The 19,897-nt window shown below is 44.1% G+C and overlaps 1 protein-coding gene across 1 annotated transcript in view; it reads right to left on the bottom strand.

Annotated features, from left to right (window-relative positions):
- CREB3L2 (cAMP responsive element binding protein 3 like 2) overlaps positions 1-19,897 on the bottom strand; it is a 135,259-nt gene that overhangs the window by 58,274 nt on the left and 57,088 nt on the right. Inside the window, exon 2 of the mRNA XM_006051823.4 lies at positions 21-237. Coding sequence (XP_006051885.1) covers positions 21-237 — 217 coding nt within the window. The remainder of the gene's footprint in view (positions 1-20; positions 238-19,897) is intronic.

The following is a 19,897-nucleotide window of genomic DNA, read 5'->3' on the forward strand; positions in this document are numbered from 1 at the left end:
TTCCCCCACTCTGGGTTTACCGTCATTGAAGCTGTCGCTGGCCGTGATGTGGGTGAATGGCGACTGGGCCCGAGGCTCCTCACATAGGGAGTAGCTGTGCTCGGCCTGGATGAGGGGTGCCGGGGACGTCGGGGACGGCTCGACCTCCATCGACACGCTCTTCTCTGAGAGGAAAGGGTCGTTCAGGAGCTGGCCCAAGACATTCTGGGAAAACTCATCCAGAAGCTCCGAGAAGTGCTGCAAGTGCAAAGGAGGAAGAACTCTTTTAACCATGATCTTATATTTACACACAAAGTCTAACACAAGGGCTTCCCAGGTGGTGCCAGTGGTAAAGAGTCTGCCTGCCAATGTAGAAGACATGAGAGACGCAGTTCAATCCCTGGGTCAGGAAGATCCCCTGGAGGAGGGCAATGCAACCCAGTCTAGTATTCTTGCCGGGAGAATCCCATGGACAGAGGAGCCTAGCAGGCCACAGTCCATAGGGTCGCACAGAGTTGGACACAACTGAAGCGACTTAGCACATTGGAGAAGGAAATGGCAACCCACTCCAGTGTTCTTGCCTGGAGAATCCCAGGGATGGGGGAGACTGGTGGGCTGCCGTCTATGGGGTCGCGCAGAGTTGGACACGACTGAGGTGACTTAGCAGCTTAGTAGCAGCAGCACATTCGCACAGGTTCTAATACCAAAATATTAGCCACAACTTCTAACAACGTCTAAACGAAGTCACTCATACACAACGTCGAATTATCTATTGCTATGTAGCAAACTACCCCAAAGAGAAATGGCTTAAAATAGCCACAATTTACTGTTTCTCACTATGCTATGGGTTGGCTGGATGAATACACTGATTCATCTGCGTTCACTAACAGAGACGGAATGAGCTGCATTTTGGCAGGGGCTGGGCTGGGCTGGGACATTGGGTGCCTGGGCCTTTTCCTCAAAGAGGCTTTATCAGGAGGGGAGTTCTTGCATCACAGCAGAAATGTTCCTGGAGGGAGAAAGGCAAAGCTGAGTGGCCCCAGAGGTCACACAACATCATTCCCTCCAAATTCTTCAGGTCAAGGCAAGTGACAAGGCCAGCCCAGATTCATGGGGTGAAGAGACACCACCTCTTGAACAGAGGAATGGCAAAAATCACACTGCAGGCAGGTGTAAACAGGATGGCATGACTCACTCAGGGCCATGATTGCAACTATCTACCACCTTTTACATTGGGAATATCTGAAAATAAGTAAGCTATCCTGCATTTCTGTAGCATGAAAATGTTATTCATAGCCAAGTGCCAAGTTCAAAGGCATCCGAATAAGCTCTCCTCTATTCTCCCAAGTACCTGGGCTTTGTTCCTCTTTAGTTTTTCCTTAATCTACTTTATCTCTTCCCATCTTCCATCTCCAACAGCATCACCTCCCTAGCCCCCACCCTGCCAGGAGGATGATACAGGAATGGTCTGTGCATAGCCCCACAGGGAGTCCTGCACTCCGTTCCACAGCCCCACACTAAAGGACTGTAGCCCCAGCCTCACTGATAGAGTAATATTCATGATATGAGGGTCTATAGAGCCAAGTTTCTCAACCTCAGCACTACTGCCATTTTAGATGGCAAATTCCTTGTTATAGGGGGTGGAGTTGTTCTGCGCATTGGGGTGTTTAGCAGCATCCCTGGCCTCTAACCTCACGAGGCCAGTAGCACTCCCCTAGTTGTGAAAACCAAACATGTCTCTCGACACTGTCAAATGGCCCCAGGGGGAGTAAGGGGAAGATCACCCTTGGTTTATTTTTATTTTTTTAGATTTTTTTTTAATGTGGACCATTTTTTTAGTCTTTACTGAATTTACAAGATTGTCTCTGTCCTATATTTTGGTTTCTTGACCACGAGACATGTGGGATCCTAGCTCCCCAACCAGGCACTGAACCCTCACCCCCTGCATTGGAAGGCAAAGTCTCAACCACTGGACCACCAGGGAAGTTCCTCACCCTTGGTTTATTATAATTTTTAAAAAAATATTTTGGCCACAAGTTATGTGGGATGTTAGCTCCACACCAGGAACTGAAACCGAGCCCCTCATGGAAGCGCAGAGGCTTAACCACTGGAGCACCAGGGAAGTCCCTACCCTTGGTTTAGAACTCATGCTGTAGAGTATATTAAAAATAACTCCAAAATAATCTAATTTAAAAGTTTGGCTGACACCAGCTGTTAGAGCCACTTCTACCTTCTTAACATTTCCTGAGTCACAGACCAACAAGTGTCATCGTTACTGATTAAACTTCCGGGACACTTAAGGAAGTTTGGAAAGCAGGCACAGTAATAAGAGAGCTGGTTGCAAACGGTGATACCTGGGGGGAGGCGATGAAAATTTCTAAGATTCACAGGGCAACTAAGTCCTACCATGGAACTGAAGGGTCAGTGAAAGTGTTATGGAAATGAATGCAGCTTAGGGAAGGCGGGGGCAGGAGGTGACCCTAAGGTTAGAGCTCTAAGATTAGGATAGTTGTGGGTCAGAACCGCCCCCTTCCAGAAAGAACAGAAGTAGACAACAGAGAAGAGGCCTTGTAGGCTAGGTCCTTAAAGCAGCGTTAGATGGGTGGGTTTCACCAACAGCACAAACATTAGAAAAGCTGCATCTCATCAGGACAGAATGCACAGAAGCCACAGACCTCGGGTACATCCTGATAGGCACGTGTCATGTAAGAGAGCAAGAGAGGGTAGTTGGGTAAGAGTTCTCTGTGCACAAACATATTTAAAACTGAAAGGTCCTTAGACATATCTAAGGCAAGAGTTCCCTGAGAGGGACTTCCCTGGTGGTCCAGTGGATAAGACTCCACGCTCCCAAAGCAGAAGGCCCGGTTCATTCCCTGATGCTACAACTGAGAGTAAGCATGAGGGCTTCCCTGCCATGCTGCAGTCCAAGACACGGCTGAGTGACCGAACAACAAGAAAGTTGCAGAGGAGGTGGCTCAGTGGTGAAGAATCCATCTGCCAATGCAGGAGATGCAGTTTTGATCCCTGGGTCAGGAAAATCCCCTGGGAAGGAAATGGCAACCCATTCCAGTATTCCTGCCTGGGAAATCCCACGGACAGAGGAGCCTGGTGGGTTACAGTTCCTGAGGTCGCAAAAGAGGCAGACATGGCTCAGCGACTAAACACCACCACCAGGACAGCAACTAATAGTTCACAGGCTGCAACTAAAAAGATTCTGATGCGGAAACAAAGATCCCACACCCAGCAGCGAAGACCCTGTGTGCGACAACCAAGACCTGATGCAGCCAAGTGAAAAAAATATATATGTTTAAAATCCCCTTAGAAAGAATGCCAACTGTCTGCATCACAATTATCAGGAGGATTTTTAGTTGTTTTATAATGAAATATTTTAAGCATTCAGAAAAATTATAGAGAATAGTAACATGAATAATGATGATAATGAGTAATAAGATGATAATACCTTTCCAAAAAAATCTTTTTTCCATGTTTGCTACTGCAACTTTTTTTTTTTTACTCTTTATTTTTAAAAAAATAAAACATGAAGCTCCCATTTAATCCCCTTCTTCCGTCTCAAAGTTAACTAATGCCCTGAACTTGGCATTTATTTTTCCCATCTAGAACTTGACACTTCTACTACATAAGTATGTTTCCATTACATACACACGGGTTTTTTTAAACTTTAAATAGTACCATACTTTACACCTCCTCTGCAACTTTCTTCTCTCAAAAAAATTCTTTAGACTTATTAATGTTTACATGTGTAGCTCTATTCATTCATTTAGATTTTTGAATTGTATTACATTATATTTATTCACTTCCTCTTAAGGGACATTTAAAGATTGTTTTTATGTATGACACTGTAATAAACACTACTGAACATAACAGGAAATTTTAAAGCATAGAAATCCTATGACCCATCTTCAGAGCTTTTGACTTATTAGGTCAAAGATAGCCATATTAAAACCAATTCATGTTGATGTATAGCAGAAACCATCACAATATTGTAAAGTAATTATTCTCTAATTATAAATTAAAATAAAAAAAAATAAAACCACCACTGCCATCATCAGTCATTCAAATGTTCATGTCTGTTTTTCAAACACTGAAGGTTGACACCAGCTCCATTCACCACCCTTCTCTTTACACCACTTTACAATTAAGTCCCTGGAAGTTTACAAAGTCCCTAGCAGTTTGGACATGCTCAAAGTCAGAGAAAGATTCATAGATTTTGCAGCCACTGTGTGCTAAACTTTAGATAGGTCCTGTGGATACAAAAAACTAAATAAGAAGATAGAGGAACTTCCCTGGTATCCCAGTGGTTAAGAATCTTCCTTCCAGTGCAGGGAATGAGGGGGTCAATCCCAGGTCAGTTCACTTCTGTCGCTCAGTCGTGTCCGGCTCTTTGCAACCCCATGGGCTGCAGCATGCCAGGCTTCCCTGTCTATCACCAACTCCCGGAGCTTGCTCAAACTCATGTCCATTGAGTCAGTGATGCCATCCAACCATCTCATCCTCTGTCATCCCCTTCTTCTCCTACCTTCAATCTTTCCCAGTATCAGGGTCTTTTCCAAAGAGTCAACTCTTCACATCAGGTGGCCAAAGTATTGGAGTTTCAGCTTCAACATCAGTCCTTTCAGCGAATATTCAGGGCTGATTTCCTTTAGGATGGACTGGTTGGATCTCCTTGCTGTCCAAGGGACTCTCAAGAGTCTTCTCCAACACCACAGTTCAAAAGCATCAATTCTTCAGCACTCAGTTTTCTTTATAGTCCAACTCTCACATCCATACATGACTACTGGAAAAACCATAGCTTTGACTAGAAGGACCTTTGTTGGCAAAGTAATGTGTTTGCCTTTTTAATATGCTGTCTAGGTTGGTCATAGCTTTTCTTCCAAGCAGCAAGCGTCTTTTAATTTCATGTCTGCAGTCACCATCTGCAGTGATTTTGGAGACCAAGAAAATAAAGTCTGTCATTGTTTCCCCATCTATTTGCCATGAAGTGATGGGACCAGATGTCATAATCTTAATTTTCTGAATGTTGAGTTTTAAGCCAGCATTTTCACTCTCCTCTTTCACTTTCATCAAGAGGCTCTTCGGTTCCTCTTTGCTTTCTGCCCTAAGGGTGGTGTCATCTGCATATCCGAGGTTATTGATATTTCTCCCAGCAACCTTGATTCCAGTTTGTGCTTCATCCAGCCCAGGATTTCTCATGATGCACTCTGCATATAAGCTAAATAAGCAGGATGACAATACACAGCCTTGGTGTACTTGGTGTACTATTTGGAATCAGTCCATTGTTCCATATCTGGCTCTAACCATTGCTTTTTGACCTGCACACATATTTCTCAGGAGGCAGGTCAGGTGGTCTGGTATTCCAATCTCTTTTAAGAATTTTCCAGTTTGTTGTGATCCACACAGTCAAAGGCTTTGGTGTAGTCGATGAAGCAGAAGTAGATGTTTTTCTGGAACTCTCTTGCTTTTTCTACAATCCAGTGGATATTGGCAATTTGATCTGTGGTTCCTCTGCCTTTTCTAAATCCAGCTTGAACATCTGGAAGTTCTTGGTTACCTGGTCAGGGAACTATTAACCCACAATCCTCGGGACTACTAAGCCACCCATACACACCTGCGCACTACAACTAGAGAACCCACGCACCACAATGCAATATCCCAAGAGCCGTAACTAAGACCTGAGGCTAAATATTAAAAAAAGAAGAAGATAAAAAAAAAAAGCCCTGCCTTCTCTAGCCATATCACGTCAACCAAACTTTTATGTGCAGATGAGTCAGCTGGGGATGTTAAGACATAGAAGATGATTCACAAATGCAGGTGGGCCCAAGATTCTGCATTACTAATCAGCTCCCAAGTAATGTGGCTCACCCATGGACCAGACCTTGCATGGCAAGGAGTAGAACAGCTTTAAGATTAAGACTAGAACCCAGAGACGTCCCTGGTGGCCCAGTGGTTATGAATCTGCCGCTAATGCAGGGGACACGGGTTTGCACACCCCAACTACTGAAGCCCTCCTACTCTAGAGCCCATGTCCTGCAGCAAGAGAAGTCACCACACAGCCATTAAAAAAGAAGAGAAAAAGACTAGAACCCAGATTCACTGATGACCTGAAGCCAGAGTCTGATTCCCTAAGCAGCTCCCCAAAGTCACATTTACTTGCTGCCTGATGGCAATTACTCTGCAAGCATCTGACAGAATTCAAGATGGAAATTAAGGAAACTAGAAGAGAAATAAATGGCACAATGTAGAATGCAAAAGCAAGCCCTGAACTCACAACCCCTGCATTCTAAAGCCACAATTCCATCCTTGTGCTGCAGTGTCAGCCCTGGCCGGCTGTGCGAGCCCCGCTAAGCCTCTGGAATCCCACTTTATCCTGAGGCAAGGCTCTCTTTGGTTGTCTGTGCTTTCCCATGGAAGTTGCCAGGTTGGTCTACTCTGCTGACACTATTTTCTTTCTCCTGAGCAGCACTAATGAATGTTTTCATGAACATCCCCTGGATAAGCAGTAATAAACCTTCTTTCACTCGGCTAACCATCCCTGACCTCCATTCACGGTGGATTCTGCATTATCATGTCACCAAACAATTTAGCCCTAAATGATAGGGAGTCCTGAAGAACTCATGGCTGTTACCAAGCACATTATGACAACCTCCACTCTGGAAATTGAAGCTCCTCAAAAGAAGGGAGCAACTGTGCTTATCCACCACCTACGCTGAGGCACTCAGCAAAGTGGTAAGTAGGAGAAGGTCCCAGAGAGACACTTGAGATTGAAAAAATACGCCCAACTTGTCCCAGCCAGACACAGTGACTCAACCCAGCAAATTAGCTCCAGCTGGGTCTCCCTGGCAGCAGCGGGCCCTAGGACTCAGTAGATAGGTCAAGACACCATAGTCCATGCAGGGATCAGGCCAGAATCATACCACCTTTAATGCCAATGGAGAAGGGCATACAGTCCTGGAAGCCAAACACTAGAGAAAGGAGCAAAGTGAGCCTCAAAGATGGAGGCTTTCTGCTGAGAAACACTTGAGCAAAGGACTACTCATGTAGTAGATCAAGGATTATGAAATGTCAGTTGAATTCTTTCAAAGCTATGGCATAATGGAGTTTTACCATTCTGTCTAAGAGGTTATGGGTTTATAATATTTTCATAGCTTTTCCCTCAACCAACATTTACAACAATCCTGGGAAGTTGGTTTTAAACCTATTGTCCAGGGTCAGAGTTGTGTACTATTTGAGCTTGGACTTGACATAGATCTTCTTACTACAAATTGAACAAACTTTCCCCACATTACTTCTCCTAGGAAAGAGGTATCTAAGCTTTACAATATAACCCCATGGAGAAGTTCTAACCAGGGTGAAAACATGATGCTGATGCTGATCATTAATGAAGATGCTGACAGGATCAGGTGGTAGGATCATCCAACAGACTAAGTTCTTGACTTTTGGAACATAAGGTAGGTGCTTTCTGATAAGATAGGCATGTCCCCATTTATAGATGAGAAAACTAGGGCTCAATGTGGTTAGGTACATTGCCAAGGTTAGCGCTGCATAGCTGAATTACTATTCCATCCCTAGTCGAGCCAGTCCCAAAGTCTATGCCCTTTCTATGCCCTTTCTAAATGCCCCACCATTTAGGTCAGCCTCTAAAGCTGACACGTAGCAGAGACCGAAGTTTAAAAAAAGAAAGACAGTCTCACTGATAGCCCATTCCCTCACCCATTATGAACACACATTCAAAGTCTTCAACATTCAAAGTCTAGAACTGTGTCAGGGGATTGTTAAATTCAGAGTCTCCTGGTATCACTTCCATGAGGTGTCAGCAATAAAGATGGACGTATTTACTTGCTTCAGAGCATGGTTCTGCCAAAGGGTTCAAAGTCACAGACTCTCCCAAGTTGGAAGATACTTCCTGCTTGGGTCAAACCTCTGTCTCATGACAGGAGTGTTCCTCATCTCCTCAGTGAAGATGCATGCAAGGTCTTTCATGAATTCATTTCAAAGTCTGTCTCCCTATTACTGAAGACCTGACATTTAATGCTCCAACCTGGCCCCAATCATCCTGTGAAGTCTTGTTTCCCTTTATTCTAATACCTGACACTTTCACTCCAGCTCTAACAGTGTCCATATGATACTGGAGCAACACAGCTTTGAAGCCAGACAACTGGATTTGAATCCTGGCTCCTAGTAGTGCAAACCTGATGGAGCTCCTTCAGTTCTCTAAACTTCAGTTTGCTCCTTAATGAGGATAACAATAGTACCAGCTTCCTGTTATGATGATTTAATTAAATAATGCTTGTAAAGCACCTAATGCTTCACTGGCATAGCAATCAATATTTTGAAAAGCTTTTTTTTATAAAAACCATCAAAATTAAATAGGGTTTAATGTCTACACATGGACATCACCAGATGGTCAATACTGAAATCAGATTGATTATATTCTTTGCAGCTGAAGATGGATAAGCTCTATCAGTTCAGTTCAGTTCAGTCGTTCAGTTGTGTCCAGCTTTTTGCGACCCCATGAATCGCAGCATGCCAGGCCTTCCTGTCCATCACCAACTCCCAGAGTCCACCCAAACTCATGGCCATCAAGTCGATGATGCCATCCAACCATCTCATCCTCTGTTGTCTCCTTCTCCTCCTGCCCTCAATCTTTTCCAGCATCAAGGTCTTTTCCAATGAGTCAGCTCTTCACATCAGGTGGCCAAAGTATTGCAGTTTCAGCCTCAACATCAGTCCTTCCAATGAACACCCAGGACTGATCTCCTTTAGGATGGACTGGTTGCATTTCCTTGCAGTCCAAGGGACTCTCAAGAGTCTTCTCCAACACCACAGTTCAAAAGCATCAATTCTTCAGTGCTCAGCTTTCTTTATAGTCCAATTCTCACATCCATACATGACCACTGGAAAAACCATAGCCTGGACTAGATGAACCTTTGTTGGCAAAGTAATGTCTCCACTTTTTAATATGCTGTCTAGGTTGGTCATAACTTTCCTTCCAAGGAGTAAGCATCTTTTAATTTCATTGCTGCAATTGCCATCTGCAGTGATTTTGGAGCCCAGAAAAATAAAGTCTGACACTGTTTCCACTGTTTCCCCATCTATCTGCCAAGAAGTGATGGGACCAGATGCCATGATCTTCGTTTTCTGAATGTTGAGCTTTGAGCCAACTTTTTCACTCTACTCTTTCACTTTCATCAAGAGGCTCTTTAGTTCTTCACTTTCTGCCATAACGGTGGTGTCATCTGCACATCTGAGGTCATTGATATTTCTCCCAGCAATCTTGATTCCAGCTTGTGCTTCATCCAGGCCAGCATTTCTCATGGTATACTCTGCATATGAGTTAAATAAGCAGGGTGACAATATATAGAGGTGATGTATTCTTTTCCTGATTTGGAACCAGTCTATTGTTCCATGTTGAGTTCTAACTGTTGCTTCCTGACCTGCATACAGGTTTCTCAAGAGGCAGGTCAGGTGGTCTGGTATTCCCATCTCTTTCAGAATTTTCCACAGTTTATTGTGATCCATACAGTCAAAGGCTTTGGTGTAGTCAATAAAGCAGAAATAGATGTTTTTCTGGAACTCTTTTGCTTTTTCCATGATCTGGCGGATGTTGGCAATTTGATCTCTGGTTCCTCTGCCTTTTCTAAAACCAACTTGAACATCTGGAAGTTCACAGTTCACGTATTGCTGAAGCCTGGCTTGGAGAATTTTGAGCATTACTTTACTAGCAAGTGCTGCTGCCAAGTCGCTTCAGTCGTGTCCGACTCTGTGCGACGCCATAGACGGCAGCCCACCAGGCTCTGCCCTCCCTGGGACTCTCCAGGCAAGAACACGGGAGTGGGTTGCCATTTCCTTCTCCAATGCATGAAAGTGAAAGAGATGAGTGCAATTTTGCGGTCGTTAGTGTTCTTGCCTGGAGAATCCCAGGGACGGGGGAGCCTGGTGGGCTGCTGTTTATGGGGTCGCACAGAGTCGGACACGACTGAAGCGACTTAGCAGCAGCAGAAGCAGAGCATTCTTTGGCATTGCCTTTCTTGGGGATTGGAATGAAAACTGACATTTTCCTGTCCTGTGGCCACTGCTGAGTTTTCCATATTTGCTGGCATATTGAGTGCAGCACTTTCACAGCGTCATCTTTCAGGATTTGAAATAGCTCAACTGGAGTTCCATCACCTCCACTAGCCTTGTTCGTAGTGATGCTTCCTAAGGCCCACTTGACTTCACATTCCAGGATGTCTGGCTCTAGGTCAGTGATCACACCATTGTCATTATCTGGGTCGTGAAGATCTTTTTTGTACAGTTCTTCTGTGTATTCTTGCCACCTCTTCTTAATATCTTCTGCTTCTGTTAGGTCCCTACCATTTCTGTCCTTTATTGAGCCCATCTCTGCATGAAATGTTCCCTTGGTATCTCTAATTTTCTTGAAGAGATCTCTAGTCTTCCCCATTCTATTGTTTTCCTTTATTTCTTTGCATTGATCAGTTATGAAGGCTTTCTTATTGCTCCTTGCTATTCTTTGGAACTCTGCACTCAGATGGGTATAGCTTTCCTTTTCTCCTTTGCCTTTAGCTTCTCTTCTTTTCTCAGCTCTTTGTAAGGCCTCCTCAGACAACCATTTTCCCTTTTTGCATTTCTTTTTCTTAGGGATGGTTTTGATCACCTTGTGTTTGCAGGTCAGTAGTTGTCAGAAGGCGGAGAAGGCAATGGCACCCCACTCCAGTACTCTTGCCTGGAAAATCCCATTGACGGAGGAGCCTGGTGGGCTGCAGTCCATGGGGTCGCTAAGAGTCGGACACGACTGAGCGACTTCACTTTCACTTTTCACTTTCATGAATTGGAGAGGGAAACGGCAACCCACTCCAGTGTTCTTGCCTGGAGAATCCCAGGGACAGGGAAGCCTGGTGGGCTGCCGTCTATGGGGTCGCACAGAGTCGGACACGACTGAAGGGACTTAGCAGCAGCAGCAGCAGTTGTCAGAAGGAGCTTACAAGGTAAGAGTGAGTGGTTTTAAGTCTGGGCTGTCTCCTGCTGGTAACTGCCCCAGGAACCAGGATCATGGGGTGAGGAAGGCAAGTAGAGTAGGAGGAAGATGAAGGATTCATAATTCTTGAGCCCAAAGAATTGGCTGTATAAAACTAAGAATCTATCTTCCTTATGCTGCTCACCACGGAGGTTTACTCCATCAACAGAGCAAGCAGCTACTGTGAATGAGACCCAGGCTGGGCGAGGGATGAACGGAAGATGCTTAAAGGGCATTTATAAAGAGAGGACTGTCCTGAGGTGTGACATGAGTTATCTAGCTATATCCTGTGACTGCTGTGCTCATAGAACATGTTCTAAAGCAATTTTGTTCCCCTGAGGTGGGTCCAAAGTCATCTTTTGTGCCAGATCAGAGCAGGGACAGGAGATCTGGTCCCAGCCTACACCTGACTGGTTACCACCCCCATCTCTTCTGGATTCTGTTTCCTCTTCTGTAAAACTGTGTGTGTGTGTGTGTGTGTGTTTATGTGCCAGTGTGTGTGTCTGTGTGTGTGTGCCAGTGTGTGTGTGTGTGTATGTGCCAGTGTGTGTGTGCCAGTGTGTGTGTGTGTGTGCCAGTGTGTGTGTGTGTGTGTGTGCCAGTGTGTGTGTGTGTGTGTGTCTGTGTGTGTGTGTGCTGGAAAGTGAGGGGAAGTGATGGAGTAGACTTTGGACTTGGCCAGTAGTTTCTCACCTTTTTTGATGTGTGGACCCTTTTGAGAATCTAATGAAAGTTTCCTGGTGGAAAAATGTCCACGGGCGCTACATGCCAAGTGCAGGATTGAGGGGGGCGGGGGGACTCACTCAGCCCCTGAGCCTGTCCATGGAGAGGAGGGTTCCATGGATTCCCTGCAGACACTCCCAGTAGAGGGAGTGTAATAACACAAGGAGCCTTATCGGTTGTTGCTCACAATCTATTCGGCTCTGCTACACCAATTTTCTAAAATGTGGCAGGTGATTTTAAAATGGAAAAGCTCTGCAACTTAGGAAAAGGACAGACAAGGGGAAACGCCCCCATTGCTGCTCCCTGCATTTGTTCATCTTTGCCCTGTTCCCCTGACCGTGGGCCGTGAATCGGGCAGGGCGCAGGTTCCACAAGCAGAAGTTGACCACTCCTTGCGAGGGGCCCTGGTCCAAGGCTCGGGCTTCGCCGCCTGCGCCCCACAAAGATGCCATTCTCCAGGCCCGCCTGGAAACCGGCTGCCTCCACTGCCGGCCTCCGGCTGCAAGCTCCATCTCAGGCAGGGGAAGAGAGTTTTTACTGAAAAATCGTTGCCAGAAGCCTTGCCCAGAGCACAGCAAGCTACAAAAACATCAGTCACGGATATAGTGAGCACAGTGGGGGCAAGCTGACAACCCTCAAAGCCTCAAAGAAATGCAGGGAAGTAGTTTTGACAGCACACCTCAAATTCACTTTAGAAAGGAAGGTTTCTCTCCAGCAGAACACTGTTCGCCTGTATTGTGGAGGAGGGAAAAGGGAAGGGAGAAGGAGGGAGTGGAAGGGGGGAGGAGAGAGGAGTCCAAAGTCTACTCCTCTCCCAGGGGTCCACCTTCAAGGAAAGCCACCTTAGACAAAAGGGGATTCCTGCCCTGCACACATACATAGGAAAGGGCCAGATGATCATCTGAAGAAGAAAAGGCCATTTGGTCAAAGTCACAAGGAAAAAAATTTAAAAGGCTCACAAGTCAAACCTTATTACAGTAAAATTTCTAGGGGACTCAATTTTTTTCTGATACCAAAATTTAAGTACATTACATATTTCTCTAAATGTTAAAAGAGGTCGGGGTGGGGAGCTGAGCCTTGGAACTCTATTACACAAGAGGTTTGGGAATTTGGGAGGTTTTTGTTTGTTTGATGAAGTGATGTTGACTTTACTGAAATATTACAAGCAGTAGCAAAAATTGATTTTTAAAGATCCCAAATCCATTACATGCTTATTTTGGTTTGTCATATCCAGATGTGGCTTTCTTTGTAAAAGAAGTATGTGGAAAAGGTCAATCAAATTATAAAGGCACTGGGGAGGCTTACTAAAAGAAAACCTGCTATAAATCCATTGGTAGAATATATTCTTTTTTTTTTTTTTTTTTTGCAAAAATAGTTACCCCTAATTTACTAATTATGGAAGTATGAAGTTTTACATACACCGTGTGTGTCAAGGGAGATGCACCAATACTACTAAAAAATTCCTCTTGAATTACATCATTCTTCATCATTGCAAAGGTAATGATGCCCTTTCTCCAAATGCAGTCAATCCTGAATGGTCTACAGCAGCTCTTAGCTTAACATTTAATGTGGAAAAAAATTCATCGTCTCATTTTATACAAACAAATCAGTTAATGAGATTAAGAGAAAAACACTAATGGGTGGGTCCTGCTGGCAAAGGAAAACTAGGAGATTCAGAGTTAGCTGGCACAAAGAAACTCAATCTACCTATTTCCTGGCTTATATATACTGCTGCAAATGCCCCCAAATGAATTCTTTACTCTTTCTGAACCCAAACTAGACTTAGCTTGGTAAAGGTCTCTCCTTCTGTGGCTTAACAGTCTAACCAGCCCTCATAGGAACAAAAACATCAAGAAAATATAATAATAATAATATCATCTCCCACATTCAACACATAATGGTTTACATATGACAAAATACTTCCACATCATTGTTGTATCTGATCTTGGCAAGATCAAGGATTATCCAGAGTGGACAGCTGGAGATTGTGGAGCAGAGTGCGATAGGGCAAGATTCCTGCTTTCTGGCTCCCATGCCCATATACGTTCAGCATAGCCTGCTGCCTCCCCCATCACTAACACAGAGAACTCAGGGACTAGATTCCTCATGGTCAAATGCTTCTTGAATGGCAATGTAGGGCTGAGATCAACACAATCCCCTCCTTATATTAAGGGAGGAAATCCTTAGGGTCCTTTCAGAGCAGACAGAACCATTACAGAAATAAATCATGCTCCATATCAGATGGAGTAGTCATCTTGGATTTGTTTTCAGAAACTCAAACTGTCCTCCAGAGTCCTTCCATTGCCTCTTCCTTATGCTAAACAGCTGAATTCCCCTGACAAACACAAGCCCTTCAAAACCATGATCAGGAGAACCGTTGAAGGCTGAGGCAGTACGGAGTCTGCCCTTCTGTTCCTGCCAGCTACAGTGGGAGGGCACAGAGGCCTGGGATGTTGAGAGGCGGCCATCTTGATGAATGAGTCTTCCCTTCTGCCTTCTGCACTTTGACCTCTAATCCAGAGTCCACCTGCACACTCTCCATGAGAGTGCTGGTGACCCAGCAGGTCTTTCTGCCTGGTCTATCCTACATGCCAAAGCCAACAAAATGTTTGATTTTAACTTCCCACACTTAAAACTCTCCAACATAACTCAAAAGTCCAAACTCTCCACAGTTAAAATAGATTAAAAAAATTTCTTTTAAATTTCTTACTCACTCTCTCCCAAAGTCCCTGAAGAATTTCTTCCTAATTGACGTCTTACCCTTTCTTTGATACTCCTCCTGTCCTGTACCTTCAATGTGCAGATTTCAACCCTTTTATGTTCTCATTATATGAGCAAATTCAGAGGCTGCTTTTAGTCAGGCTCTTCTAATTGGGTCTCCTGCCCCCTCTACAAACATAACCTTCTCCTCCCAGGCTCCCTCCACTCTCCTAGCAGAAAATAACTCCATTTTCCCTCCTTCATCACATACCTTCCATAATCAACACTTCACTTACTCCACCAGGAAACACCCAGGGCACTCCCTCATAGTCCTCAGTGGAGGCTAGGATATTCATTGTTTGTACCCTCTTAGGCCCTACCCTAGAGATGGGAATACCAGACCACCTGACCTGCCTCCTGAGAAATCTATATGCAGGTCAAGAAGCAACAGTTGGAACTGGACATGGAACAACAGACTGGTTCCAAATCAGGAAAAGAATACATCACCTCTATATATTGTCACCCTGCTTATTTAACTTATATGCAAAGTATACCATGAGAAATGCTGGGCTGGATGAAGCACAAGCTGGAATCAAGATTGCTGGGAGAAATATCAATGACCTCAGATATGCAGATGACACCACCCTTATGGCAGAAAGTGAAGAAGAACTAAAGAGCCTCTTGATGAAAGTAAAAGAGGAGAATGAAAAAGTTGGCTTAAAGCTCAACATTCAGAAAACAAAGATCATGGCATCTGGTCCCATCACTTCATGGTAAACAGATGGGGAAACAGTGACAGACTTTATTTTTGGGGGCTCCAAAATCACTGCAGATGGTGACTGCAGGCATGAAATTAAAAGACACTTGCTCCTTGGAAGAAAAGTTATGAGCAACCTAGATAGCATATTAAAAAGCAGAAACATTACTTTGCCAACAAAGGTCCATCTAGTCAAAGCTATGGTTTTTCCAGTAGTCATACATGGATGTGAGAGTTGGACTATAAAGAAAGCTGAGCATCAAAGAACTGATGTTTTCGAACTGTGGTGTTGGAGAAGACTCTTGAGAGTCCCTTGGACAGCAAGGAGACCCAACCTGTCCATCCTAAAGGAAATCAGTCCTGAATATTCACTGGAAGGACTGATGCTGAAGCTGAAATTCTAATCCTTTGGCCACCTGATGCAAAGAACTAACTCATTGGAAAAGACCCTGATGCTGGGAAAGACTGAAGGCAGGAGGAGAAGGGGGTGACAGAGGATGAGATGGTTGGATGGCATCACCGATTCAATGCACATGAGTGTGAGTAAGCCCCAGGAGTTGGTGATGGACAGGGAGGCCTGGCATGCTGCAATCCATGGGGGCGCAAAGAGTCGGACTTGACTGAGCAACTGAACTGAACTGAGGTCCTACCCTAAAATAACTAAAACTTGGCATTTTTCTATTCCACAAACAATTCCTATTATTATAACAAGCTCTGAATCATGGACTGATGAAACGGGAAGGAACGCAAAGTCATCTGAGGCTTCTTGGTCATTCTAATTTGAGAAATGACCTTGAGGTGCAGGGTGGTACATGAAATCAAAGAGTGGAAGGTTGAACTCTTAACACTGTGTGTGTGTGTGTTTGTGTGTGTGTGTGTGACGTGCGCTCAGTCGCTCAGTCATGTCCGACTCTGCAACCCCATGGACTGTAGCCCACCAGGCTCCTCTGTCCATGGAATTTTCCAGGCATGAATACTGAAGTGGGTTGCCATTTCCTGCTCCAAGAGATCTTCCTGACCCAAGGATTGGCAGGTAGATTCTTTACCACTGTGCCTTCTGGGAAGCCCCTTGATACTATAGATTCTGTAATAAGAAAGATGGTGCCTAATCATTAAGAATTACCAAATAGATAACAGAAGAGGGTCCCATAAATGTCTTCCATAGAATTCTCTGAATAGGACATATGTTTTGCAATTAGAGAATTCTGTCTCCAAATCAAGATCCAATGCCAAAGATATCAGAAATAAAAAATTAGAAGAGCCCATAAAGTTTTTATGAAAAGAAATGGCATACTCCCTCGAAAGCTATTGTTTATTTGTGAGCCAGATATGTCGTAAGAAATACTGAGGTAATCTCATCCTTAGAATGCATGAAGGAGAAAAGAGAAAGCACTTCAGACGTAGGAGGAATTGTCTGCCTTGTTTCATAAATGCACAGGGATGATTCACTGCCAGAAAGTACTCCTTCCCCCTGAGATAAGAGCAAGGAAAAAATCCAAACTGGGAGACTCTGGTAGGTTCTGGCTTAAAGCCACTTAGATTCTCGCTCTGTCAGATCTCACACTCATGCTCCCGCTGGCCTGCTGAAACACACCAGAGAATCTTAACCATCTGAAGGAGTATTTTATGCACTGAAGTCATGAGTCAGAAGACACATATGCTGGATTGGCTCTACAGTTATCAGCAATAACTTTGGACACATCACCCATGCTTCCTGTTCCACCCGATATTAGGGACAATACATTCTGCCTTCCAAAATTGTTGTGAAGATAAAATGGAGATATAGTCTGATTCAGACACAACATGGTACCATAGTAAGTGAAAACTGGCAGAGAACCATTAGTGGGCTGTGAACATGAAAGTTACTTCACGGTCATCCAGAGTCACGTCCATCTTGACTAGTAGTTAGCAATGACCACTAGTGAAGCATGGTACCCTTTGGCCTTCCGCTCCTACATGTTCCTTCCTCTTATTAAACTCAACCAACTAGGTAATCGACTCTTTTTTTTCCTCTTCAAATGCTGCTAGAATACAAGAACTCAACACCCTGGTCAGGACAGGACATCTGGGGAAAGTAAGGAATGAAAAATCACCAGATAGCTCTCTGTTACCCACACTGCTTGCTTCAAGTTGGGCCATTAACTCCAGTCCCATCACTAGAAACCAGAGCATTTAGAAAGGCAAGCTCCATTATTTTTTAAAAAGAAGATATGTTAAGAGGTTCTAAATCACCCATTCCTCTTCCAAAAAAGAAGCGAAATTTAACATTACTCACTTAGAAAGGTTCCCTTCACTAATAAGAGTTCAGTAAATGATAGCTGTTTTATTGTGGTTGTTAACACATGCCCTGCTAAAATTGGGACAAATTATTAAGCATGTCTCTGATTAGCCTATTAACACTATAAAAGAGTATGAGGATCATTAAATACCATTTATTCTTAGTGATCTCATCCTAGATTCTAATTTTCCCATTTGCTTACCAAGAGGTTTAAAGTTCAGTTCATCATTCACAATTCTAATGGTTTGTTTTTAATATTTACTTTAAAAAAATTTATTTCTTGGGCTGCACCAGGTCTTAGTTGTGGCATACGGATTATTTTAGTTGGGGTACATGGGATCTGGTTCCCTGACCAGGGATCAAACCTGGGCCCCCTCCACTGGGAGTGCAGAGTCTTAGTCACGGGACCACCAGGAAAATCCCCATCATTCATAATTGATATTTCTTCCTTTTCCCCTTTTTGAAGACCAGGCCCATATCTCCAGTCTCAAACACCTCTCACATTCCTTGTGAGTCCACCGTAGACCATCATCAACATTTCGATCACATTTATATATTTCTTCAGTGCCGTTTCTTCATTCTTAACCAGGAATTCCAATTTCTTTTTTTTTTAACCTTCTCTCAAATGTTTATAAGAAAACTGATCACAGTCAAAATGAATTATCAAGTTCCCCCTTTAGTTGTACTATTGACAAAGAAAAAATAAAAGGCCCAGAAAGTCCCAAGTAAGCCAGTAAGAAGAATGAGATCATCACCCAGTGGGCAGCTCAGAGTCCATGATTTTGAAGCATCAACAGAGAAGGAGAAAAATAGAGCATCTAGGTGGTGAGAAAACATCCTGGACATGCTCAAAGACTCCTGACCCTGGTCTAAGCAGCAGCCGGCCAAATCCTTTTCAACAGATGGCTAGGTCCAGGTTCTCATCTTGCTCTGGAATTGGAGTCCAGGCGCTCCAAAAGGAATCCCTCTAAGTACCTTTGCCACCAAGATAGACCCTGTCACCCAGCTACAGCCCTGCCCCTCTTCTTCAACTGACCTTGTAAGAGTTGAAGATCATCTACAGACGGTGAAAAAAAAGAGGCCATTATATTCTCTTTCTAAGAAAGACCATAAATGGAATCAGGTGATCTCAGAGTTGTGTGAACCAGAACATCACCTGCCCTATCAGTAAAGTAAGGATGTTGCAGCCATCAAGACAGCATGTCACAGCTGCCCCGACACTGAGCCTGGAGGGAACTAAAAAAAAAGTGAAAGTGACAGTGTTAGTCGCTCAGTTTTGTCCGATTCTTTGCAACCCTACAAACTGTGGCCCTCCAGGCTTGTCTGTCCATGGGATTCTCCATGAGAGGGTAGCCATTCCCTTCTCCAGGGGATCTTCCCAATCTTCCCAACCCAGGGATCAAACCTGGATGGAAACAGATGGGCTGCTCATGGCCAAGCCGCAGCCAGCTGCTGCAGCCATCCCCAGCAGAACACCGGAGGAAACCCTGGAGGAGAAAACGCAGGACACTGGCCCCAGCTAGTTGAGGTGTGTAGCAAAGGAGTCATTTCACTGGGCCCAGCCTCTTGCATCTTCCCACACAAAGAAAAGTGCTGAATTCCTTAACTTGAGATTGCTGGTTTTCTTTAATTAACAGTAATCTTTTGATGTTCGACTACCTGGTCTTTTGCTGCAAAAAACTCCTGAATACCCTGATGCCCCTTCTTGCCTCTTCTTGCTGTGTCCTGGGCTTAAGTCCTCACTTTTGTCCACCGAATAAAACATAACCCTCAACTTTTAGGTTGTGCTTTTTTTTCCCAGTCAACAGTTGTTATGAGAATAAGCAAAGTGAAGATTTTCTGCAGTCCCTTTGGGAAACTGTGCAAACACCACATATTAAAACAAATAGCTTAACTGAATCCTTTTCTCCCACAGAGAATACAGAACAATGCTTCTACTTTTTTTTTTTTTTCATGATTGGACAGTGGTGGATAACTGCTTACTGCATCGTCAACAGGGAGCCTTTGCCTTTTGCTTTTAAAAGATTCTTTTCTGTTGCCCATGAACCCAATGGTCTCGGAAATGACATAAGATTTGAATGAAACAATGATGCAATGCCTTGGTGGGGGTGGAGGAATATTTTAGAAAGGAAGTCAGCAAAACTTCATGAATAAACAATAAAGAAGTCAAAAGGGTAGCTGCTGGTGTAGTAGAAAGAACACTTTGGAATCAAAAAGCCGGGGTTTAGATCCAGCTCTGTAACATTAAATGGCTCTGTGACCTCAGGCAAGTCATTTAACCTCTCTGGGTCTCTTAGAATATAAAATAAAAGAGGAGGACCAGCTAGTATCCCAAGCCCCCATAGCTCTGACAGAAATTCTGAGACCAGTTATGATGTAGGTGGCCTCTGCTTTCATATACCGAAGGGAATAAAATAGGCTGAAAACA

Source organism: Bubalus bubalis, chromosome 8 (genome assembly GCF_019923935.1).
Source record: "Bubalus bubalis isolate 160015118507 breed Murrah chromosome 8, NDDB_SH_1, whole genome shotgun sequence".
Taxonomy (NCBI): domain Eukaryota; kingdom Metazoa; phylum Chordata; class Mammalia; order Artiodactyla; family Bovidae; genus Bubalus; species Bubalus bubalis.